General features: G+C 38.7%; 1 protein-coding gene across 1 annotated transcript in view; it reads right to left on the bottom strand.

The window, feature by feature from the left end:
- Positions 1-3,397: 3,397 nt before the first annotated feature.
- LOC126412070 (eukaryotic translation initiation factor 3 subunit M) overlaps positions 3,398-27,872 on the bottom strand; it is a 56,652-nt gene continuing 32,177 nt past the window's right edge. The window contains exons 4-7 of the mRNA XM_050081468.1: positions 23,002-23,220; positions 18,751-19,016; positions 9,298-9,441; positions 3,398-3,739 (exon numbers count right to left, since the gene is read on the bottom strand). Of these exons, the coding sequence (XP_049937425.1) occupies positions 3,531-3,739; positions 9,298-9,441; positions 18,751-19,016; positions 23,002-23,220 (838 nt within the window). The 3' untranslated portion in view covers positions 3,398-3,530. The remainder of the gene's footprint in view (positions 3,740-9,297; positions 9,442-18,750; positions 19,017-23,001; positions 23,221-27,872) is intronic.

Here is a 27,872-nt window from a genome sequence, read left to right as displayed (position 1 = left end):
CTCAAAAACCAGGAATTTTTCCTACATATTTGGAGCTATTGAATTGTCTGCTCCAAATGGAAACTCACAGGCTCCATTCAACAAGAGCACTTATGGAAACTGACTCCATTGCACCCACATAGCTTATATGAGTTATTAATACTCATAGTAATCTTTATTTACATTTAGTAATAATGTAATGTAAAAAATATCAAATAACTTTTAGTGGCTCATTCCACATTCATACACCATCAATAAGTTAGTTTATAGTGGATGCCAACATCCCATCCAACAGTGATTGGTTCTCACTATACATAATACCCACACTGCATCACATTATGCAGCCTGTGCAAAACAAATGTGAGGTAAATGAGACAACCTACCTTACAAGAAAGCTGTGTTTAGTTCTAGTATTAAAAAACTAGAATGTTACGCAGCTTGTTATAGTGGATTTTTTTTTAAGGCTAGTTGAAAGGGTGATTTCTGGAGGCTATCTATCTTTTTGGGAACGAATAATTGTACATACCCCTTCCATTATCAGTTAATAAATGAAGTATAATACAGTCAAAAAAGCATTACATCATGCCAAAATTGTCTTTTGTGTAAATCTAGATTTCTTATTTTGTAGTTTAAAAGGGAAACTTGAAAGGATGAAGAAACGATACATTAATACATGAAAAGAAATCAGATACTGAGAATCACTATACATTCTTTCTATGGAATCTTCTGTTTTGTGAAATGACGTTTGCTTCACAGCTCCAGAATGGCCTTTCTGCACAAACTCTACAGGATGACTGCTGCCCTCGCATTCATTACAGTTTCAGAATTTGAAATATTTCTGAAAAATCACTGCATGTAATACTAGATATGCAAAAATGACTAAAATGCAAAATAAGCAGCAGTGAGCTTTTTGGGGTAAACATGTGTACACTGAAAGGATACACAAATGAGAAAAGAAGATTGTGTCACAGCAGGTAAAAAACAAATTACAAAGGTTGCAAGTGAGATTGTTTCAGTAAAACTTAATATTACAGATGCACATAAAATTATATTAAGTCCTTCTGTCTGCCATCAGATTCATCCCCAAATGTAACTGGAAGCTTAAGAGACAACTTCATCAGGAGCCAATTCGCACAAATTCCTCCATGTTATCTTGAAATAATTGCCCTCCCAGATCATCTTTAAGCAGCCCAAACAAATGAGAAATCGCAGGGCAATAGATCTGTGCTGTGGGGAGGATGCCGAAATTAAATTCAGTGCTTCCAGAATGAAATTTTCACTCTGCAGCAGAGTGTGTGCCAATATGAAACATTCTGGCAGATTAAAACCATGTGCTGGACTGAGACCTGAACTCAGGACCTTTGTCTTTCATGAACAAGTGCTCTGCCGACTGAGTTATCCACGCATGACTCACGACCTGTCCTCACAGTCTTACTTCAACGAGTAACTCATTTCCTACCTTCCAAACTTCACAGGATCTCTCTTACAAATTTTGCAGGACTAGCTCTCCTGGAAGACAGGATACTATGGAGACATGACTTAGCCACAGTCTGAGGGATGGTTCCAGAATGAAATTTTCACTCTGCAGCACATTTCAGTACATTTATTGAAATTTTGACACCATAAGAGCAGCAGTATGGGGCCTGGCATTATTGTAGAGGAGGGTGGCCCCTAAAATTGGTGCTCTCGCCTTTGCAGCGATATGCAGTCCTTGCCTATTTCAACAAACTACAGCAGTAAGCAGCACTGATTGTGCATCACTTACGCAAATCATAAATGAGCAGAATGCCTTGCCAGTCAAAGAATATGGCTGAAACAACCTTGCCAAGAGACTATTGAGTCTTGAGTTCCTCTGTCAGCCCCTACTGGCTAGTTCTGATTTGAGACCGTAGAGGTGCAGCCATGTTTTATTGTCGGTGGTGATCCGACTAAAAAATGCATCATCACCTTCCTTCGCAAACCTAGCTGCAAGACTCTGGCAAACCTCCAAAACATCTTAACTTCTGATGTGCAATCAAAAGGTGATGGTTTGATCTGGCACACACTTTACACAACTTTAGCTAGTTTGTGATCACTTGAAAGCTTGCATAACTTTTTCTGACCCATTCTGCAATTTCAGATACACTTGTGCATCCATCTTCTTCAAGAATATCTCAAACTCCATGTGAATGTTTTCCTCTGTAATGCTGATTCAAGGACTGCGACCCCAGTCCTGATTTTCCACTCATTCTCGTCCTGCTTTCAACGCTTTATGCCAGGCAGTCCCCAAACTGTGCAGTCAGTCTCAGAGAAATTTCCGTTGCTTGAACTTCTTCCCCAGCAAGAAATTTTATAATTGTGTGTTGCACAACAGAGCGGTACACATGTTGCTGTGCCTCTAAGTACTGCTGGTGAACTGGCTGATAGTGCAGAAAGGCCAGGCTCTTCCCACTTCTAATGCCCCTCCCCCCTCACGCACGCTAGAAGTGCATGCTTAGTCTTATATCACCAATAAACATTCTCGTACTTCAAAGTGTGTAAAGACAATTTGGACAGTTTTAAATCACAAAATGCTAGAAAACATAGTATCTTATGAAAACAGTAACAATGACTCACTTTTGGAATCAGTCAGGTCATACAGACACCTGGGTATAACAATGTGTGGATATTAAACGGAATGATTCTGGGGCAATTTACTGATATTAAACAAAATAATCTACCTTATAATATTTGTCCTCTGAATTTTGTTAAAAAAACTGTGATAGGGTTCTTAGTGGCAAGATATGGTAATTTTAATCAAAAATTCACTCTTTCAGATTTTTAAATCAGTTTGCTTAATATTTTACAGTATTCTTTGCAATGATTTAACTGGGCAAAGTTGCTTGAGCATTCTGATAGGTACTTTCCAATATTGCAGTTACATTGATAAACAAATTAATGGAGAAATAAGCTTACATTTTCTTAACATTAACTGCTTTCAGTGTTTACAAAGAATGTAAAAATTTTAACAAGCAGCACCTTTGTGCAAGGTCAGTAACTGTAGAAACATTCAAATCTTCACTATTTTTCATTTGGCGTTACTCACTATAACAGCAGCATTGACGATTTTGTAAACTAAACAAACTTGAGTCATACTTGACATAACTCTAATTACTTTAACCTTAAATGCACAACTGTGATAAAATGCTGACAGTGTAAACCTTTCCTTACAAAATTTAAACATGGCAGCACATTAGCTTTATATTTACAATTCTGTGACTGAATATTCTCGGCTTTGTGCTTTCAGTAATGTTTAAATGGTTTGCTAAGAAGTATTGGAAAGATTTCATGAAGATAAGACCTACCCAACGATTTTGGAGGGAAAAACATTTTCAAGGAAAGGTGAGAAAACTGGGCAGGAATATACGTGGGTAACACAATATTATAAAGAGAAATAAAATGCCTTGTATCGCTTTTATTTGCAATATACAAATGTTAGAGCAAACAACAATGTGCACAAGGAAAAAAATTATAAATTCTCAATTGTTCTAATTTACAAAATGGTTTTATCACACTTTCTTTCTTTAAACTTTTCACTGCTGCCGGACCATCATTTCCATCTGTGCAGAAGCAATAGACTTCATGCCCTCTTGCATCACTTGTAAATTGCTCTTCCAAGAATAAAGTAAATCTCTCAGCTGTTGCCACTGTGCTCGACCAAATGTGCGGTGCATTGTGCTGGATATGAAGACTTTTCTGGCTGCCTGATCCATTCGTGCTCTTACAAGTTTCGTTTTGAGAACTGAAAATAAACACAATCAATTATTTTTTTGTTTATTTGAAACATCTTTTATGCCTCACAGACTCAAAATACTTCCTTCACTTTCCTAAGTAAATGTTGTCATAACTTCTCTATATTCATAGATTTTTGATTCTAATAGACCAATGTAGTGGAAAGCTGATAGCCAGTATCACTAGGAAAGTAGTAGGGATAAAAATTACAATTTATTTCAAGGGAAGATGAAAGAACACAAAAATCAGATTTTTTGCTAACAATGGCTGAAGTAAATGGAGTGAATGTTCTCACCAATCATCAAAATTGCAACAACTAGAGCAGGTCTGACATGTCATTTTGGTGGCTAATAGATGGACTCTCCAGTCTTGACTAGTGATAATTTCGGACTTACTTAAAATAGATTTAACACACACAGAGACCAATTGATTAAAATCAGAGCAGCACCATTGTGTAATAGATGCAGTGTGTATTTGTAATCCCATTAAAATTTAAACTGAAGTAGGAATTCCATAAGAAGGATGTTTTCTTACTAACCCTATGACCAAAACATAGAAGTAATAGATTTATTGATTTTGGAGTATATATTAGATTATTACAAGAACAATACAAGCAATGTACAACACACACTATAGTTTAACAGCAAAAATAATCAATTTTGACAATATAATGCAATTGGATAGATAAATCTACTGATCAAGTGGCAACAGGAGAACACAAATATAAAAAAACGGTTTTACTTATGCAAGCTTTCTGACCAGAAGAACACACATATATAAAAAAAACAGTTTTACTTATGCAAGCTTTCGGACCCAGTGGCTCCACCTTCCGGTAGAAGGATTGAAGGGGAAGGTTGATGGGGTAGCCATGGGTTTGCCACTTGCTCCAGGAATTGCCAATCTCTATATGGAGCACTTGTGAGGAGTTGGCACTAGAAACGGCACGGCTTAAACCTAAACACTTCTTCCTTTACATTTATGACACATTCATTGTGTGGGAACATGGAAAAGAAGCCCTGAATGAATTCCACGAACACCTGAACAGCATGCACAAAAACATACAGATCACAATGAAATTAGAACAAGATGGATGTCTTCCATTTTTGGTTATCCTTATAAGGAAAAAAGCAGGCGGCACACTAGGACATGCAGTATACAGAAAGAAGACTCAAACAGACCCATATCTCCATGCTTTAAGCTGCCATCACCTAGCACAGCGGCACACCATTCTAACGACACTGGTTCACAGAGCAAGAGCCATCTGCGACTAAGGCAGCCTTCCAGCTGAGCTGCAGCACCTTAAGGATGTGTTTTGTCGGAATGGCTACAGCGAAGCACACATTAGACGTGCATTCTGGAAGAAACAGTGAAACAGCTATCCACAAAGAAGAGGAAGAGGAAAAGAAACTCGCCTTTATCCCCTACATTGGGGGCCCGTCAGCCAAAATTGTGAGAATAATGGGAAAAACAACACCAAAGCAATTTTTCGATCACTTCCAGAAATGAGAGTGTTACTGGCCTTGGTGAAGACAAACTGTAGCTACAAGTTCCCAATATATATAGTGTACCGTGCGAGTGTGGGCTCCAGTACATTGGTCAAACAACGCAGCATCTCACAATGCTGCCAGGAACACATTAGATGCGTACAGCTGGGGCACAAGGACAAATCAGCCATGGAAGAACACAGCCTCGAAGAGGGATACACCTTCCAATTTGAAGAAACAAAAATGCTTTGCCGAGCCAGTGACTTCTGGGAGTGTGTCATCAAGGAATCAGTTGAAATAAGATTACATGACAATCTTGTCAACAGGGATGAGGGCTACCATTTAAGTTCGGCATGGAACCCTGCAATAACGGCTATACGCTGGGACCGTGCTCAACTGCTAACGCTCCCACAATTTTAAGTTATACTAACACGACATGCGGTGACATCGCCCGGCACCGCGCGATCCCCCCCCCCCCCCCCCCCCCCCCCCCCCCCCCCACCACCACCGGCCCAGTGCCAGTAGGAGGGGTGGGGAGAGACGGCCACCACCTGCCGCTGACCATCTATATATAGAAGACGACCGCGGTCCACTGACACTTCGCCAGAACAGGATGAGAATGACACTAATCAAAACGTCGCAGATTTTCAATGCAGCTATCCGGATGGAAGCCCAAGATGATTTCATCAGCAGTATACATTGGGAAAGCCTTAACTGACATATCTACATTTTTGTCTTTGCCTGGCAGTCTGGCCAGAGCAGCCAGAGATAGCAGCCTTGTGTGCATGAGGAGCGTCTGCTAGTGTGAATGTGTGTTTTCTTTTATTTTCTGAAGTAGACTTTGATTAGAAGCACATTTAGTATCAGTCTTTTTATTGTGCTGTCTGCAACTCAAGTTGGTCATCTTTACAGTGAATAGCAATCTACCCATTTCAAAATATTGCTGATAAACCTAAACATGGAGTCAACAAATATTGTAATGGGACATGTTGCAAATTCGAACTGTGTGTTAGACAGGGTTTTGAAATTGGGAGCTTTGCCTTTTGCAGGTAAGTGCTCTACTGACTGAGCTATCTCAACATGACTCATGACCTGCCATGACAGCTTTACCACTGCCAGTACCTCATCTTCTGCCTTCCACTCTAGAGCTGACTATTTGTTGAATAGTGTGAGAAGTAAGAAAAGTTAATAGACTCAGCTCAATGCTAGTTGAATGACTTTCTAGTGGTAACTTTGTGGTACAAAACTTGTTTGAAATGAAGCATGACTCTCCATCTTAAACTAATAATTCATATAGCACTGCATTTTTACTCTTATTTCTTGTCACACCTACAGAACATTTACACGACTGAATTTGTCTTATCAAGATCTGTTATTCTGTCAGCAAAAAATTGCTTAGTTCCATAAGCCCTTGGTCACTGTTCATCTAGGTGAAAGTAGATTATGATGCCGTTAATGGGTCAAAAGTAATTGAGGTGAAAGAGTAATGTATGTCACTCTGTATATTCTTGGACTGAATTTGTGGCTATGGCTTTGTGTGGATCTCAGCTATGATAACTTGTTCGTTGTGCTGTTTGTAATAGCTCACCTACATTTGTATTTTATTGTTCATTATTAGAACTAATCATTACTGTGGCATTAACCAATTTGATTCTGAAGTGATAATCCAGTATTAATGTGACCAAAAATCCAGTTTTTTCTGCCACTACAATTTACTAACTCCCACTATAAGTAACTTAACATACCTATCTCCCTTTTCAAGTTCTCTAACATGCCATCATAATTGAGGAATCCAACACGTTCCAACCCACAGAATCCCACCCTCCACCCTACTCTCTGACCACATCCCCTGCCAAGTAGATTCCAGCTAGAACGCCAAATTGGGATTATTTTACTTCTAGAATACTTTATCGAGGATGATGCCACTATCATTAAACCACACAGTGGAGCAGCATGTCCTTGGGACAATGTAATGGTTGGAGTATTTTTTGTTTCTACGTGTGAAAATACCAAAATAACAAGATCATGTTTACTGGTGTTGCAAGGACAGATCAGTCAATCATCTAGGCTGTTTCCTCTGCAACAATTAAAAAAGCTGCTGTCCTTCAGGAATGAAAGGCAAGACTGACATGCCCATATAATTTAGCTATCTCCACAGTCGAGGCTTGAAAGCCTCTCTCCATCATGGCAAGTTTACATCCAGTTTACATTTAGTTTCTCATTCACGCGTTCCAAGGAAACAAAAAAGGAGGGGGGGAGGGGGGGGGGGGGTGCGCATTAAAAGAGAGGTACATTTCCATGGCAAAGAACCAAAGCCAAGTAAGGAGTGTGGTATCACGTTATGAACCCCATAACTCCTTTATAGAGTTACAGGAAAGGAAAGTAACCTGCTAATCTCCTAGAGTATATTCTCTCCTGGACAGCCCCCCCCCCCCCCCCCCCACACACACACACTTGTCTAGATTTTTGATCAGAATGGAAAACAGATGGATGGTAGTTATGAGCAATGCCCTCACAACAGGTTGGTTCCTCTCAACCTACATCTACACCTAAATACATACTCCGAAATCCACCGTACGGTGCATGGCAGAGGGTACCTCGTACCACAACTAGCATCTTCTCTCCCTGTTCCACTCTCAAACAGAACGAGGGAAAAATGACTGCCTATATGCCTCTGTACGAGCCCTAATCTCTCTTATCTTTGTGGTCTTTCCGCGAAACGTAAGTTGGCGGCAGTAAAATTGTACTGCAGTCAGCCTCAAATGCTGGTTCTCTAAATTTCCTCAGTAGCGATTCACGAAAAGAACGCTTCCCTTCCTCTAGAGACACCCACCTGAGTTCCTGAAGCATTTCCGTAACACTCGCATGATGATCAAACCTACCAGTAACAAATCTAGCAGCCCACCTCTGAATTGCTTCTATGTCCTCCCTCAATCCGACGTGATAGGGATCCCAAACACTCGACAGTAATCAAGAATAGGTCGTATTAGTGTTTTATAAGCAGTCTCCTTTACAGATGAACCACATCTTCCCAAAATTCTACCAATGAACCGAAGAAGACTATCTGCCTTCCCCACAACTGCCATTACATGAGTGTCCCACTTCATATCACTCTGCAATGCTATGCCCAAATATTTAATCAACGTGACTGTGTCAAGCACTACTCTACTAATGGAGTATTAAAATATTACAGGATTCTTTTTCCTATTCATCTGAATTAATTTACATTTATCTATATTTAGAGTTAACTGCCATTCTTTACACCAATCCCAAATCCTGTCCAAGTCGTCATGTATCCTCCTACAGTCACTCAACAACGACACCTTCCCGTACACCACAGCATCATCAGCAAACAGCCACATATTACTATCCACCCTATCCAAAAGATCATTTATGTAGGTAGAAAACAACAGCGGACCTACCACACTTCCCTGGGGCACTCCAGATGATACCCTCACCTCCGATGAACACTCACCATCAAGGACAACGTACTGGGTTCTATTACTTAAACCTGGGGTCTTTGTGGCCTATCTCCTCTAAGCTATCCCCCTTTCCCTCTTCCATCTTGAGAAAGAAACTATCACTCTAGGATGCTAGGAACAGGTTCACCCGCCCCCCCCTCCCCTCCCCTGAAGCATTTATCAGCAGTACCAGTGTTTCAGTTCCTGAATCACTGGCCAGCTGTTCTGTATCATTGTGATTTTATGGTTTTCTGAAGTACATTTTTATTTCATTAATAATTTTCCACCTTCAGTCACAATATTTACTGTTCAATGCATTTCAGAGCCATAATTCCATATTTTAAGAGTGTAATGCAGTGGACAGAAAACTGAGTTTCACTGTAATTCAAAAATAAAAACACTGTTTTCGAAGACAGAATCTTGGCCAATAAAATAATTGAGTCAAAATGAAGTGTGTGTACTGTTCAACAAAAACTGAAAATAAAATTTTCATAACCAAACTTGTTGCCATGCATATGCACTATTCACCTTCCAATACATTAAGAAAATGACCAATTTATCTTCTTTCATTGATTCAGAGAAAGAGAAAGGAAAAAAAAAGAAAAAACCTAAGTCCAACATACCATCAATGATGAAACTTTCCACCTCATTCTCACCAAGCTGAAGTTCTTGCTGAATAGTGTCAAAAGTCATCTCCGATTGTCCCTCAGCCAGCTGCATGAAAGTCAATAGCCGCATCTTTTTCATGTTTTGTTCATGATTCAAACCTACAAGTAGGAAACAAGGTCATGGCTATTTTTGTGATTCGGTTATTCACATACTGTACTAAAAAACAAACACACACACACACACACACACACACACACACACACACTCTCTCTCTCTCTCTCTCTCTCTCTCTCTCTCTCTCTCTCTCTCTCAGAGAACACAGGAGATGGAGAGTGAGGCAGGGTACAGCACATGGGTGAGGGGCAGAGGGTGTGAGGGGAGGGGATTAGATGACACAGGAGACAGAGGATACTTGGGGGTCAAGAGCATTGGGGGTAGAGAGTGTGGGGATTGGAGGGCATCAAGTGTTACAGGGAGTGGGGGGTAGAGCATGGGAGGTGGGTGCCAGCGAGGGGGGGCAGGGTGCCGGCTAGGGGGCAAGTCGTCGGTGGTTTGGTTTAAGGATAGATGTAGGGCTGAATGTGTTGTACTTAAATATATGTACCTCTTAAAACATTACAGCAAAGAAAATAAAACTTGAGACTATTATGTACAGCATAATGCTTGATATGCTGTGCAATTATTGTTTGAAAATGGGGATCAACACACATTTTAGAAGGATTTGAATTTTTAACTACCATTGTTTCTATAATGTATCTTTTCTCGTAAACTAATCCAAGCAATAAAACTGGAATTTCACAGTTTACATCTGTGTAAGAGGCTAATAAAACATGTAGAACAGGTTTTTGTTTGAGATCACAGTTGCTTTGAAATTGATTTTTTAGTTCTGCGTCACCCGTCGCTCTATTTTTATCAGAGAAATGCTAATGGAAAAGTACTGCACAGGATTATTCAGTAAGTAATTTTTAAGAACTATGCTACATTTCATTTCAGGACGTTAGATTTTATAACTCCTGAAAAAAGGTACATTATAACTCAGTCAGTTTACAGCAATTTGCATTTAAAGTTTTTATTTTAATTGCTGACAATATTGCTATAACTCTGGCAATCAATGCTGTTCATATCCATAATCTTTATTCTCTTCCTCCACCTCATTTGACTAGGCAACTTTTGCATTTTTTCTTCTGCTGCCTGAGCTTTATCTAGTCGCACTTTATCGATACTTGTCAGTATCATCAGTGTGAAGCACCTTGATGGAAGCCTAGTCTCTGCAGGCACTTTAGCTTACCTACATCTCTACTACTGAACACTAGACAGGCATCACAAACAGCAATCTCCAGAACAACTGAGAACACAAATACTGCTTTTGGAAAATACATCCATATAAGTTGATTGTAGCTCTCATTTGTATTCTGTGCTTTCCCATGTCCCTCTTTTGTCAGTTGTTCAGGATTGGCTAGGTACCTGAAAGTTGGTTTTATAACATCTAAAACACAAAGTGCAAACTATGTTTGTGGGTGTATGGCTTTCCAATGGCTTCTGGCTAAAGATAATTGCACCACAATATGTCACAACAGAAACGTTCACACCTGTGGAAAGTTTGTGAAAGAATATTGCCCACATGGCTTACTGCATTATTTTCACACTGTGTTAGTTATCATTGATAGCTTTTCCACAATATACAGGGTGGTGCACTGACAGTGACTAGGCCAAATATCTCACGAAAGAAATTAGCATCAAACAAAAAAAATAAGAACAACAAATACGTTCGAGCATGAGGGGGGAAAACAGATGGCACTATGGATGGCCCACAGGCCAAATTGATAAAACTGCATTTTTTTTAAATAGGTACCCCATTTTTATTACATATTTGTATAGTACATAAATAAATATGAATGTTTGATTTGGAACATTTGTTTTGCTTTGTGATGGATGGCGCTATAATATTCTCACAAATAAAGCAACACAACCGATAGTACTGTGTGCAATCCATTACTTAAACTAGGTATGATAATATGCTTGTTTAGTCATAATAATTACGCAGAAGACATAATCTTGTTAAAATGTAACGTTTAACAGTCACAGGAAAGGTAGATATGGTGCTTACTTATGGCTATTGAGATCAAAATGTTCAAAAAGTTTGTGCTGTGTGTGTTGATCAGTATCCTGACACACAGCATCCAAGTGTCTGGACTTTTCGTTGGATAGTTAATGTATTTAAAGAAACTGGAAGTGTTCCGCCACAGAAGAAGACGTAACCAAGAACTGCAACAAATGAAGGTGCCCAAATAAGTGTTTGAGAGCTGCAGTTGAGGCTAATCCGCACATCAGTAGCAGACAAACTGAGCGGAAATTGGGAATTTCAAAAACGATTTTGAGAATTCTTCATCACCACACATTTCATCTTCACCATATTTCTATGCACCAGGAATTGCATGGCAATGATTTTAAATGTCATGTAAATTTTTGCCACTGGGCACAAAATAAGTTACAAGATAACACTTTTTTTTCCATTCAGTGACAAAGTGTCATTCACAAACAGAGGTAACGTAAACCAGCATAATATGCACTATTGGGTAACGGAAAATCCATGATGGCTGTGAAAAGTGGAACATCAGCGACCCTGGCAGGTTAATGTATGGTTTGGAATTATGGGAGGACATCGAATTGGCCCTTATTTTATCGATAGCAATCTAAATGGTGCAACATATGCCAATTTCTAAATGTTACACCAATTCTACTACAAGATGTTTCACTTCATCACATAATGGCAATGTACTTTCAACATGATGGATGTTCTGCACATAGCATGCATACAATTGAAGCACTATTAAATAGAATATATAATGACAGGTGGATTGGGCCTAGAAGCACCATACCATGGCCTGTACATTCACCGGACCTTACATCTCCGAACTTCTTTCTTTGGGGAAAATTGAAAGATAATTGTTATCGTGATCCACCGACAATGCCTGAAAACATTTATCAGCACATTGCCAATGCATGCGTGACAATTACTGAAGGCGACCTACTCGCTGTTGAGAGGAATTTCGTTATGCGTACTGCCAAATGCACTGAAGTTGAAGGACATTATTTTGAGCATTTATTACATTAATGAGGTTATTACAGTTGCTCACACAGCAACAGCATGCATTCCCATCATTTATGATACAGTCACAAAAGTAAACATATCACATTGGAACAACAGAAATAAAGTCCAAAACGAACTACTTTTTGTGTTTTAATTTTAAAAACTACATTGTTATCAACTGTTCATCTAAATTGGTGAAGTATATTATAAGTGTTTGAATATTACCGCACCATCCATCACAAAGCAAAACAAATGTTCCAAATCAAATATTCATATTTATTTACATACTATACAAATATGTAATAAAAACTGGGGGTACCTATGTAAAAAATAGCAGTTTCTATCAATTTGACCTATGGCAATGCCATCTAGTTGGCCACCCACAGCGCCACCTGTTTTCCGCCGTCATGCTCAAACAGATTTTTTGTTGTTATTTTTTCATTTGATGCTAATTTCACGAGATATTTGGCCAATGGACCAGCCTGTATATGTAAAGTGTGAATTTTCTTATCTTTCAGTCTGTTAACACCTCCCAGTGGCTTTCCATCTTCTAGTTTCTTGCCTTTCATTTCTTTCTTCAGTCAGAGAAATCTACCTTCCGTTCGCTTTTGAACATGCGCCACACATTCCAGTTTTTTAATTTTAGTTAGTGGTCCATGAAGATTGCTCTCTACAACAGTCTTAAAAGCCCTGGAATCTCCATCACCTAGATGCTTCACATAGCTAACACCAAATTGTTACACTGACCTTTTGCGTATTAGTTTCATCCCAGCTGCTTCCAACCCACCACTTGACCCCTGGTAATTCTTGCTGCACACTTCTTGTGTCACACTGAGAGCAATACTTGCTCATTACCTGTACACACACTAATGAGAGATGATACACCATGAAGTGATGTATCGCCCCTCTTCATCCAGGTTCCACCAAAGATACTCACAGATCTGTCTACACTACATAGTGCCCTCCTTGCCCTTCACTGTTAATATCTACAGCTTCCTCAACAGCTGCTTTCATGTCATCCTTGCACTAAACTTCAAGAGCACTTAGGAGTGTTCTGTTGTAATCACTGAATCCAGTCACTGGTGCAGGCATTTCATCAAGCCACAAAACAAATTTGTCCCTTCTCTGCGGACACCTAAGCATCTCACGGCGTAATATAATCTCGTATTTGCCTCGTACATCTTCCCATGGAGAACAAAAGTCTTTAACTGAATGTCGTTTTTACAAACTGTACACAAAATATATTACTTACAATTCTGTCACTATCTATTCGTTCTTTCTTTCTTTAATAAAATTATAAACAGCCGACCAGTTGCAATGGATAAAGAATTCTTTACCTAGGTTTCAACAAATTTAAATTTGTCTTCTTCAGAAGGTGGCAATTTTACATTAGTATGGGCTGATGTATCATCGCCGTTTTTTCAAATGTCTGCATAGATCCATTTGTCAAAATTAAAACCGACCGGTCGGTTGTGAGCTCTGCAACTTCCATGTACTAATTTATATTTACGTGACAAACCCTATTTTTAGGGCTATATTTTAATTTTGACAAATGGATCTATGCAGACATTTGAAAAAACGGCGATGATAAATCAGCCCATACTAATGTAAAATTGCCACCTTCTGAAGAAGACAAATTTAAATTTGTTGAAACCTAGGTAAAGAATTCTTTATCCATTGCAACTGGTCGGCTGTTTATAATTTTATTACGTGGAACCGTTGCTGTTGTGCAGCTATGTTTAAAATACTTTCTTTCTTTCTTACTTTTTTGTCACTGTCATCACACAGTGTAAGGCCCTTGACCCACAATTACCACACGCACACGAAACATTATTCATATGGGCAAGTATTTCTAAGTCAATTAACCTAAATCTACTGGAAAACTTGCCTTTGGCACTGAACACAGCATTATCAATTCCTTCACTAATTTTTTTTTCTTCAATGAACTCGCGCGACTTTTTCGAAAATGTTCTTCACACTTGTTATTTAAATTTCCTGATCCTTTTACAAGTGAAATCCGACATTTCCACACTTATTTGAATACTTATCCACAGTTACGATCTATTTCAAGCAAAACAGGTTGACATATGCAAAACTAAAAACTGAAATAAGTTTGTAGCACACACCACCACCACAAAAAAAGACCCATTGCAAACAAAGGAACAAGCAAAGATAATCTTTCTCATACCCCTCTACACTCATTTGCAGTTCGTTTCAATTGTGTGAATGAAAAATGCACAAAAAATTTCTTATATAGAGAAGGTGTGGATCAAAACATAGAATGGTAGGCACAGACACCCAAACTTTTTTAAAACATATTTCTAACCAGAATTCGTACGGAACTTTGCGATGTTATTCTTAAAAACATATTTCTAACCAGAATTCGTACGAAACTTTGCGACATTATTCTTAAAGAATCAATCTAATAAACTACGCAATAAAAAAATACAAAGTTTTTCGCTATTTTGCCCTACAGCTGCCCTTAAGGATTAATGGGATCAAACTACAAGGTCAACAGTCCCTCCTACCTGGAACAGTCTCTGGTAGCTGAAGCCCGACTACCAAGTGCGTAAGTCTGACTTCCTCTGCCTGAGACTGTGGTCATGTGTGTGTAAGAGTACGAAGTCATCCATGAAATTGTTAAGTCCTGTTTGAGTAAGAGGTTTCGGTTGCTACCGGTACCACACTATGACTAGTCAGATTCACTACTTTCTTGACTTACCTCTGATTTAGAGAATTTAAATGTATCCACTGATGATGGGGGGGAGGGGATCAGCAGCACTACAGCATGAGCGATAGGTATAATTGCTGAATCTAAGTTCAGATACAAGATTTTATTCATGTTTCTTTTGTTGTATCATGTTATTTTTGTCACACAGAAGTAACAACATTGATGCAGTTCTTCTGTTCAGGACACACCAAGGGGACAGTGAAATTAGGGCACTTGATTTTACCTTCACTCCAATTCCTTAATTGCTGCATGCATGTATGACACACAATGTGTGGAGCAAATTACTTGTTCTGATCTCCAAGCTTCATGCCGAAATAAGCAAAATATTATTTCTGCACAAACTGGGTTATTTGTTGGTGTCTTGTACTTGTCGCATAAGTTCCACAGATACAGCAAATTGTATCTGGGCTATTTGAACACTGCCTTCCTGATTTTTTTAAATGGCTTCAATGAAATAACACCACTCCCGACAAAGAACATAAGCACCTCTTGCTAACTGTGGAACTCGCTCACTGATATTTGTGGCAATAATGAAACATCAGCTTTGAAGCTCATTATCCGCCTCAACTTCACTGACCTACAAACAACGCAATTTTGCCACATTTCTGTAGTTGTGCATACAATCTTCCCAGGTGCTACTGAAAGCAGGGTATGAGTATTAGCTGAGGATAAGTTGAATGAAAATTAGTGTGGCTTCAGATTGAACCTAGTCTTTAGTTTACGTTAAATAATGGAGACGCAGTAGTGGCTCATTGTTACAGGCTCTGAGGTGGATATCTTAATTATGTGATAAGAATTTAAATTACATAGCATAACAGATTTTACAGCCAATTGTAGGCTGGACAAAGAAAACAGGGTAATAAGAAGAAGAAGAACAAGAAGAAGAAGAAGAAGAAGAAGAAAAAACATACCAGGGTTGTTCCAAAAATAAGGTTCCCAATGAGCTACAGCCTCGAGGGAAAGTGCTAGGCTCTAGGCTAAATTCGACAACAGTGCCGTGCACATCGGTTCCCTCACTCTCGAGCCTGCCTGTCCGCAATTTGCTATGTCGCTCAGTGTTGGCTTGGCAGCCGTGAGAGATTTAAGTGTTGATCACCGCTCCCGCCAAGTGTGAGGTTCGAGCAGTAATCCGGTTTCCCCATGCAAGAAAGTTACCGGCCACGGAGATTCATTGGCAGCTGACTGAGTTTTATGGTGAAGAGTGCATGTCCGTTCAGCATGTCCACTTATAGTGCAGGGCTTTTGCTGGGGGTCGCATGGAAGTTCACGATGAAGAATGGAGTGGAAGATCGCCGGTTTCGGATGCAATTGTCCAGAAGATCAACAGTGAGCTGCTTAAAGATCGGACAGTCACTGTCCATGAACTTCTGGAACGCATTCCTGAAGCTTCCCACAGCACAAATGAAAGAACTTTAATGAAAATGTTGGGTTATCACAAGATGTGTCCTTGCTGAATCCCCCGGATGCTGAATGACAGATACAAGGAGCAATGCCTTGACTGTGCTCGCAAGTTTCTTCCTCAATGTGAGGGGGGGAGGCAACAAGGAGAAGTAATTGGACTCTATCGTCATGGGAGATGAAACGTGGGTGCTTCATTAGACCTCCAAAACAAAACAACAATAATCTTGTCAGTTGCGTTAATCCAGTCTACCGCCACCAAAGAAATTCAAACAAACACAGTCGGCAGGAAAGGTTATGGCGACTGTTTTGGGTTCGGAAGGGGGTACTCATCACCAATTTCATGCAACCTGGGACGACAATAAATTCAGACAGATATCTGACCAAACTCCAGCGAGCAATTCAGAATCGCTGGAGAGGACGACTGAAGGAGGAAGTAGTACATCACGACAACACTTGACCCCACGTCGCTTGTCAAACACAGGAGCTTTTGAAGAAATTTGGATGGACTGTTGTGCCCCATCCCCTTACAGTCCAGACTAGCCCCCAGAGATTATCACCTTCTTCTCAGTCTAAAGGACCACTTAGGCAGCAAACGCTTCAAGAGCGACGAAGTTCGAGCAGAGGTCACATGCAACAGGTTGGTGGGAGACTTCTTCAACTTAGGAATACAAAAGCTGGAGCACCGTCTCCAGAAGTGTCTAAAAAAAAATTGAGACTATGTTGAAAAATAGGTAAAAGTGTAAGCTTTTCATTGATGTATAAATTAATAATAATCAACAATGTTTTCTATTTGTAAAAAGTATGGGAACCTTACTTTTGGTACAACCCTCATATTATTTACATGTTCAGGGGTGGCAAGTTAGTAAAGCACACCACTTACTTTATAAACTGCAGAACAAGTGTCGACCTGTGTTATGGTTGCAACAACGTATTAGCAAACACTTGCTGTAAAATAAAAGACATAGCCACAAAAATACAGATATTAGCTTCCATTTCTAACTAAACTTTGAAGCAAGATTCCTCAATGAACATGACACAAATAATACGACTGTGGCACTCCCCTGATCAGGCGTACTATGCTCGGTATTAACAGCAGTTAGCAACACCCAGGAGTGTCAACTCCTTAGTTGCAAGGTCACACAAAGAAATACCCATTTTCATATTTTTAAAGGTAACTTGCAGTGTGTATCTGGGTTGAAATTTGGCATGTAGATTGTAGTGGCTGACTACAAATGGGAGAAAAAAACAGACTGGTTTCGAAATGACAAGTCAGATCATTCCCTTTTAAGTTAATGTGCTTTTTAACACTGTATGCTGTCCTTCCGGGATGCAGTGCAGCAGTCGGCAGTCTGAGACAGAAATGTTAATCAAATATCCTGCAGGTGCTTAACCACCACTGTCCACAGCTACATGTCACACTAAGACATTGGAAAAGTCAGTGAATAGGATGAGACAGATTAAGCCATGGAGTATATCTCATCTTTGTAATAACAAATACTGAATTGTGGCAAGAAATGAGAGTGTCTAGGTGGCACTCTTGTTAGACTCACATGTTTGTACTTGCCCATGAGAAACATTCATAATAAAGACAGTTATTTGAATAATAAGTTTATGTTTCATTGCAATACATTCTGGAAACACTGATAGTCGAAGAAGTTAATATTGCCTCAGCCATGCAACACTGTTCCTGAATTTATCACAAATCATGAAGATTTTAGCTTGAGGAAGTGGGTTCTCACAGAATTCCCTTCTATTACGCATGGTGAATAGTAATTGTGATCACCACAATAATAACCACCACCATCATCATCATCATTATTTCATACTCCAAGCAACAATTTACAATAGCACAAATTAGTATTTTTTAACATGTGGAATGTGATAACTGAACTGATGATCTTAGTGTTAATGTAATGTTTTGGCCAACTGTTACTTTTTCTTTACGTTCATGTTCTTGCATGAGTAATTGATTCTGTGCATTTTGAAGTAATTCTGTGCACTTTTACATTGCTGGTTTTAAGTTTAGAGATAACTATTTCTGTGTATGAAGTGATCTTTGGTTCTGTATGCTAGTGCCCCCATTTATGGTTAAGTGTACGTGTATCAATCTACAACTGCTTCTTATACATATTTGGCTGGGGTTTCATTTTGGAATGTCAGTTCTATGCAGATACATATGAAGTAGTTTTATTATTCATGTAATTCCGAAAATGTTTCACAAAAAGCGCACATATACAAACTTACCTAGATTATGAACAAATTCTCGATGATTTTGGTAAAAATGTAAGTAGCTTGGGAGCTTTTCTGATACAAATATGGATAGCAGGTCATGTATAAGTTGTCCTTCAAGAAACCTTACTGGTTTTAAGGCAAGCAGAGGATCCAGCAGGAATGTATTGGGATCGGCAAGTGCAGCCAGAATACAGCGTTGAGCATCATCACGAGCTTGTGATGCATTTTCAGCTGTGTATGTGCCCAAAAGTTCCACCATTACTTTCGCTGCTTGTTCACTGCAAAGATAACACAAATTAGTCAAAAATACAACAATGACAATTTAACAGAGGGTCTGACACTAAATCACAAAAGCCTCTTTTTCTGTCTTACTCAGTATCAAAGTTCTTGATTTATACATATGTACACTTTATATGCAGCTCTTTAAGAATTGTTTCCTATTAGTCCCCAGAGAAAAAAATGTTAGATAACAATATTATTCTCTTCTCGAGAATTATTTATTTTCTTGAATCAGATATTCTCTGAAGCACAAAAATATTACACAAGTAATTTTCCTTCTATCTAGCCTAAACACTTTAGGAAAGAGTGGTTCACTTGTAAAGGAGACTGCATATAGGACACTGGTGTGACCTGTCCTTGAGTATTGCTCGAGTGTTTGAGATCTGTACGAGATGCTTTGGGAACTCATATAGGAATCTCTGGAGGGAAGAGAGCATTTGTTTTGGGAAATGCTACTGAGAAAATTTAGAGAACCAGAATTTGAAACTGACTGCTGAATGATTGTTTTCCTGCTAACATGCATTGCGCTTAATGACCACGAAGATATGGTACAAGTGGAGGTGTACAGACAGTCGTTTCCCCTTCACTATTTCAGAGTGGAACAGGAGGGGAAATGACAAGTAGTGGTCCAGGGTACCTTCCACCATGAATCTTATGGTGGCTTGTGGATTATCTACGTAAATGTAAAAAACCATTTTTTTTTTCCAGAGGTCTGTAAGTGCATATTGGTATGGCCAGTTCTCTTTCTTGGTCTTATTTTCCTGAATGAAAACAAACCAGTATATTGTACTTCACAGCATGTGCTCATCAAAGATGACAGCATTGTCAGGAGCATCCCAGGTAAGTGTGAAATGCCCACTCAAATGATGATAAAACAGAAGTCTGAGACTGTTTGCTGATGACGCATTATACAGTAAAGTATTGTCGCCGAGTGCATGTAGAAGGATATACACCATGACCTATGACAGAATATCTATTTGGTATCATGAATGACGGCTTGCTCTTAATGTCGAAAAATCCCAGTTAATGCCAATGAATACAAAAACAATAGCACTGATAAGTAGGAAAAAGAACACTGTAATGTTCAAATACAGTGTTAGTGATTAAAGGAGACCACTCATCAAAAGGCAGAAGCATTGAGTTGTTGATAGGCACTCACAAAATACAGAAAACTTGCTAACTTCTGCAGTTATTCTTTGACGAGCTAGAATTCAAAGCTACCTTTCGGAGTTATTCTTTGACAAGCTAGAGTTATTCTTTGACAAGCTAGAACTCATAAAAGGATAACTCCAAAACCTAGCAAGTTTTCTTTCTTTTGTGTGCACCTATTAACAAGTTAATGCTCCTTCTTTTCGGTGAGTGCTCTGGGGCATATACACACTTGTTTTTCCCTTGATCCCCATTTGCAAACAGAATAAGAATGGAAATGACTAGTAGTGGCACCTGATACATTCAGCCGTACACCATACGGAGTATCTACATACATGTAGATGCAGAATGTAGTTACTTATGCAATCTTTTTACCTTCAAGATGTAAACTCAATTTCATTTAATTTCATTTCTTACACGCTTCATTATTTTGCTTTACTTTATTAGTTCTCACCTCATACTTTCTTATTAGTACTTAAATCATATGGTAAAGCGGCTTTTGTAGCTTGTCTGTGTTTCTTACAATAATGCAATGTCATTTGCAAAACTGACTACTCTCAAGGGAGTAACTGCTACATTATAATACTAATGATGCTGCCAAAAATAAGGTAAATCCAGTATCGATCATCTTCACTTTTGTATCAAAGTGGAATGGAGAAGCAATGTGCTTGCAGAAATAATTAAAGTTTGATGCCTAAGTTTAGTTTGCTTTGCTTACTGAATATCATGTCACAAAATCTATACTAATAATAAAACTGTAAAATTGTCATTTCTGTCTGAACACACTAATCTCCAAAACTACTTCACAAATTTTCTTAAGATTTTCAGATTACTTAAGCCTTTCTTTCATCAAAATCTGAACTTGGAGGGGGGCGGGGGTTAGGGTTGGGAGGGCAGAAGACTGTAAAGTTTTATCTAAAATCGTCTTCTCAGTTTAGTTGTTTAAATGTTTAATGATCATGGTGTAGTACACCAAAGGCCCAATAGGTGACTGTGTGCATTTAAAACTTAATGTTTCATCGTTTCTTTCAATAGGTTTTACTTACGTACTTCAATATGAGAATGAAATTATCAAGTTAGCATTTTGATTTGGGTGCCTACTCATTACTATGCCTAAAGAGAGTTTTTCTGAATTCAGCAGAACTCCTAAAAGACTGAGGACTATGCAGTCTCAAGAACCCAATGAAGATCGTGAGGCAAGACTTGCTGTGACTTGAGAACATCAGGTTAACTCTCTCTTTGGAAACTTCTGAAACCAAGGCACAATGTAGCTCTAATCAAGAGCATCAATACATTACCTCATTCCTCAGAACCCTTCACTCACAGAGGCTTGAAGTTCCCTCTCCACTGTAACATTTTATAACAAAAAATTCTAATGGGAAATGGTGCAGGTGAGCAAATTTAAATACCTAAAAACCCGTTTATTCCTAACAATTTATCATTTTGCTTTAAACATGTGGGATTCCTGGTGAGCTTATCTTATGCTATGGCTATAAACAAAGCAAAAGGTCAGATGCTGTGCGCTGTGCTGTCATGGACGTTAGTGTCAGTTGCTTTTAACATGGCCAACTCTACATGACACTCCTCTGTTAATGGAACAAATGAGCTCTTCTTTCATGTTCCCAATCACACTACTTCAAAGATTGTATACAAAGAAGCTTTGCAAGTGAAAAATAAATTCCATGCAAACTATGTTTCAGGCACAGCAATAAGTGAATACCCAAGCAACGCCAGGTTTGCCAATTATGTAGCAATAAACATTGATAGCTAAGATAAATGATTGACTTCATCACCTTGAAATGGTAGCAAGTCTTTTGAATTCCTACAGCATACACTATTAATATTAGAATACTTCCAGAAAATTTCACATTTTCAAACTATATGATAATTATATGCCAATATAATTATTATAATAGGACCACTATCCACTTTCAGCATGACTTAGTGGGTGCTGAAAAAACAATTGCAGCAACAACAGCACCAGCAACATATAGAGGATATTTTATATCATACATCAGTATGATTATTACTTATTTTGCCGCACAGAACCAATAACACTCGGTCAAATCATCTATTACTGCTCTATTTTATTTATACAAGGTAATCTCCTTGAACAAAAACTCTGTCTTGGAAAATGTGATTCCTCTTCTTTTACTGAGCATAACACAACACTTGCCAAGTGTAACACATTTTTATTGAAGTTGGTGATTCTTTTCATTCAAATATTTTATCTATTTCTTTTATGTCTCCTTTTCAATACGTCCTTTTCACTTTTGAATGGGGGCAAATTTTCTTGGGTTTAAGATAAATTTCAAGTCAAAGTATCTTGACGACAGAAATTTGTCAATTTTTTTCATATTAATTCTGCTCTCCTAAACCATGAAAGTTTCTCTCTTTTATGTTAAGGGTTCATGGGGCAATTATGGAATGAGTATTCCACCTTATTCTATGGAATTGTGTGCTTTTATTTTCAATTGTTCCAGATGAATTGACTGCCTTGAAGGCTTGATTCATGAACTACAAACAATTTATTCAATGACTGACACAGCTTCTTTTTAAAACCAAGTCCAACTACAGATAATAGTTTTCTTCTCAGTTGCCATAGGACTCTGCTGGTGGCATACAGAGACAGTCAATAATGTCTACAATAGAGTTTATTGATATAAATAATTAGAAAAGATAATAAGCATTTGGTTGTTGCTGGGACATAGGGTAAATTTTCTACCATCAAATATTCCTTAAGTTATCTCAGTTTTAGAGGCAAACAACTTCTTTAAATTTTAGTTTGCAGAATCATTTACTGGATATGTTTAACTAGCTCATGAATACACATACCTTTGCTTGCATTCAAGTAGCACCTCATGGAGAAGTCGCAAAAGTTTCTGCATCTGTTCATTGGATGGTGGACACCTCTCAAACTGCTGCCGTAACTGGTCCATGTCACGAAAGATTGCATGCACTTGGTCAACCTGTTTGGCAACCTGAACCAGATGGTAGTAAACATGATAGCGCATGGGACTACATGCATCTAGTGACTGAAACATTAACCACCCTCTGTAATAAAAAAATAAAAATTTAAAAAAATATATATTTATAATAAATAATCATTTATGATAGTTTTTAAAAATCCTGAAATGATTTTTTCATCTTTTATTATATCAGATGAAAATCACTGGTTGTAATTTTCCACTTACCAGTTTAAGCTGTGGTCTACAACCAGTATGACTAGGCATGATTACAACTCTAACCTTAAGATGACCATCGATCACAGCTGAAACGGGTAATTACAGAATTAACCAGTAATTGTTGCAAAGGATAATAAAAGAAGAAAAAAGGATTTTTCAGCCCTGACATTTTCCAAATCTACAATTATGTCATATTCTACAAAACATCTCGGATTTACACTGCAGCTATCAACATCAGGCCCAGGCAAACAGTGAACACACTATAAAATTCCATTACTGCTAAAATTGTTTGCAAGAGTCCTGGATGCCACTTGTGCTTGCATAAAAGTATGGCACTGGCATTGGTAGGTGTCAAAAAATGCAGAGATCACCGTAATATGCAACTGCCTTTCTCATAAACCACCAATAACCGTAACCACATAGTTAAAAAGTAACAATAGAGATTTAAAGAGATCATAAATTAACTGTCCAAGTTTTATCTATTTTTCTGCCCCAAACACATAAAAACATTAAAATTTTAAAGAAATAAATGAGGTAAAATTTTAAATTTTGGGGAAAGGAGGAGAAGAGCTGAAAATGTGAGCATTTCCGAGGTAAAATGTGGTAGATAAATACTGTCTTTCGATAGACACAATATCCAATTAACCACTTTAACTCTGTAAAGCAGACAGTGTGTCTTCATGTGCTTGTATTTAAATCAATGTTGCCCTGGCAGCAAGTGTTTCACAGATAATTGTACAAGTCTCTCTGTGGAAACAATGATGCCACTGACCAACTATTACAGTACACATTAAAACAAAAAGTTGCACTTTCATTCAAATATATTTACGTAAGTCTTACAACACAAAACTTTTCATTGTATGAAATTTCTTGAAACTCTTCAGGGTGGATGGCTTAAATCATCACTTCACTGTTTACAAATCAATCACTGTCATCATCAAAATCATTGTCATCAAAGTCATTGTCATTCTCATAATCAGTCTCACTTAGATATTCCTCTAAAAGCTCTACACTGTCTACCTCAGAAAGGACAGTACCGGAAGAACTAGCCATTTTGCACCTACTAACTTGAAGGCACTAATTACGGCCATTCTCTCAATACAGAACTGCTACAGTACAACACTGAGTTAACAAAAGATTCTGTAGATGCCAGTACTATGGAAAGCTGATGCCTAGTACAATCAGATTTGAGAATGAAGCATGAGATGGCTATGAAAAATCGTGGCAAATGAGGCTCAACATTGGTGTGGACCAATAAAATCCCCAACATCGAGTGCCACTAGCCATTGGAGTGAACAGGGTTAAAACCAATGAGTCAATCTTGACAAGAATAAAAATAACTCAGAATAAAGATAACAGCACATCGTGCTGAAAAATTTAACAGTGTGGATATTTTAACCATAAAAATGACAATGTGCATTAACATATATAAATAGAATTCGTGAAATTTGTTTCCGAAAGTTAAAAAAGCATATAGCATCACAGAGAGCCACAAATATATGTCAATGACAAATTTTGCAGCCCACTTCGCAGAAGGGTTTTAGGGCCTACATCCAGCAAAATTTATTACTCCCAAACAAAAGTTTCAGATGAGCTTATAGCCTCCTTAACAACACAAACAGTTGAAAAATTTGAAAGAACTAACAAATAAGTGCAGCAGCTGAGGGAGCTGAGTGACAAATTACAGAAATTATTAACAAAATTGTATGAAACATTCTCAAACTTCTTGCTGCATCAATTGAGGGTAAGACCTCAAGCTTTCGACATCCGTTGTCTTTGTCAGGAGTAACTCAGTGTCAAAGTTATTGCTGTGGTGGCCTTTTATCATCCATAGATGGCTTCTGATTGGTTGGTAATTATGTAATGCTGTAGCAGATGGTGTCAGTCAATGTATGCACTGGAGACGCCACCGCCCCTGTAGTAGTGTAAATATTGCGACAAATATCTCTGATCAAAAGCTTGCTTACATACATTGCTAAGATTATATCTACTGTTACGGTTGAAGTTCCTGTTGCACAGTCTTATTTCTACAGCCTCTTTAATTACAAAATCCCAGGATGTTGAAGCATGGGACAACAAAACCTTCGTTTAGTCAAACAGTATTTTGTGTTTGTTTATGAGGCTGTGCTCAGCAACTGCAGATTTCGCCAGTTCTTAATTGTTAATATTCCTTTGATGTTCTGCACAGAGTTTGAATATGACATGGCTGGACTGGACATAAGCCATGTTATAAATCCCAGGGATGCTGAGGCCAAGACTGTCCCTAACAGGGCAAACAATCTCCTTTATCTTCTTACGAGGTCGGAAAATAGGTCTTATACCTTGCCTTTCCAGGACTGCGTACTTTTCTGGATGTAGCACCACAGAAAGAAAGGAATACAATTGGTAGCTCATTATGTGAAAGTTCAACATTTTCACATTTATTTTCCTTGGAGAACACCAACTTCATATCAAGAGCAACACAGCCATTCTTTTCTAACAAATACATCAGATGATCAATTTCCAAATTCAAGTGGTCCTCGTCAGAAATAGTTTTTGCTCTGTGTACCAATGTATTTAAAACAACGAAAACAATTTTTGACAAAATAATTTAACTGGTTAGATTAAATAATCCACCCACCAAGCAGTGGCAGAACGCACATATAAAAGAAGGTTATAATTAGGCAAGCTCTTTGAGCCAGTGGCTCCTTCTTCAGCAGAAGAGATGGAGGGGAAGGAAGAGAGGTGAAGGAAAAGGGTTGGAGAGATCTAGGAAAAGGGGTAGAATTGTGGTCACGGGAGACATACCGCATGGAATGAGAAGGAAGGACTGATTGTTGCGGACTGCATCAGACGAGATTTGAAAATCTGACAACTTAAAGGTGGAGGACAGGGTAACATGCAAGGCACAGATTACTGCTTAAGCATTGTGCACAAGTTAATAAGAGTGAAGAGGTATCAGAGGTGGGAGGGGAGGGGCAATGAAAAATAGATGGGTAAGACAATGAAAAGTGTAGAAAATCAAAATGAAGTGAAGAAAAATAATAGTTACTGTGAAGAAACGCAGAGACAGAAAAAATTAATGTGTCTTAAGACCAGGTGGGTGGCGAGAACCAAGGACATGTTGTAGTGCTAGTTCCCACCTGAAGTGTTCTGAGAAACAGGTGTCTGGGGAAGGAATCCCGATGGTGCATGTGGTGAAATAAGCACCAAGGTCACGATTGTCATATTGTAGAGCATACTCTGCAGCAGGATATTTCATATTGCCAGTATACACCCTCTGTCCAGTCCCGTTCAACCTAAGTGATAATTTGGTGGTAGTCGTGCCAATGTAAATGGCTGAACAGTGTTTACATAACAGCTGGTATATAACACGTTGTTTCTTCCTTTGATATTATATATTTTGCCAGTTACTGGGTAGATATACATGGTGGTAGAAGTGTGCATACAGAAAGTCCTGCAATGGGGACAGTCACAGGGGTAGGAGCCATAGGGTAGGAAGATGGGTGCAGAAGGAGCATCAGGTCTGACCAAGAATATTGTGGAGATTGGGAGGGTAACGAAATGCTGTTCTAGGTGTGCTGGACAAAATTTCAGACAGAATGGATCTCATTTCAGGGCATAATTTTATTAACTCATGGCCTTGTCAAAGTAACTGATTCATATATTCCAAACCAAGCTAATACTGAGTGACCAGTTGTGTGCTTGAATGTGTTTTTGGAGGGATCAGCAGTACCAGAATTGAATGTGATGTCTTCGGAAATCTGCAATTATGTCCAGTGAAGGCTGAGGTGAGAATGGTGGTGTATTATGCCCACCTTTTCATGGGTCACTCGGAAGGGCTTTCCTGTGATCCATGTCTTCAGCCCCTGGTTTCATTTAGATACAGTGATGACATCTTTACCATATAAGCTCACGTTGAGGCTGAGCTATTAAAATTCCTGGAATCTCTGAATACCTTCTCCCAATTAAATTTCACATGGTCCTATTCCGAACGCCTTGTCACTTTCCTTGATGTTCATCTCGTCCTCACCGAAGGAAATGAGATCCACTCTGTCTGAAATTTTGTCGAGCACACCTAGAATAGCTTTTCGTCGTCCTTACAATCTCCGCAATATTCTTGACAGACCATATGCGCCTTCTGCACCTATCTTCCTACCCTACAGCTCGTACCACTGTGACCGTCCCCACTGCAAGACTTGCCCTATGCACCCTCCTACCACCACCTATACCAGCCCTTAACTGGCAAAAAACACACTATTAAAATGAGAGCCATCTGTCAAACGACATGTCATATACCAACAGTTATGTAAACACTGTTCGGCCTTTTAAATCAGCATCACTACCACCAAATTATCGATTAGGATGAATGGGCACAGGCGGAGGGTGTATACTGGCAACACAATATCTTGTTGCAGAGCATGCTCTACAACATGAAAAATTATGACCTCTGTGCCTGGTGCCTGTTTCACCATACATACCATCCGGACTCTCTTCCCAGACACCAGTTTCTCCGAACTCCGCAGTTGGGAACTAGCACTA

Source organism: Schistocerca serialis, chromosome 7 (genome assembly GCF_023864345.2).
Source record: "Schistocerca serialis cubense isolate TAMUIC-IGC-003099 chromosome 7, iqSchSeri2.2, whole genome shotgun sequence".
NCBI lineage: Eukaryota > Metazoa > Arthropoda > Insecta > Orthoptera > Acrididae > Schistocerca > Schistocerca serialis.
This window is presented reverse-complemented; position numbering and strand designations above follow the sequence as displayed.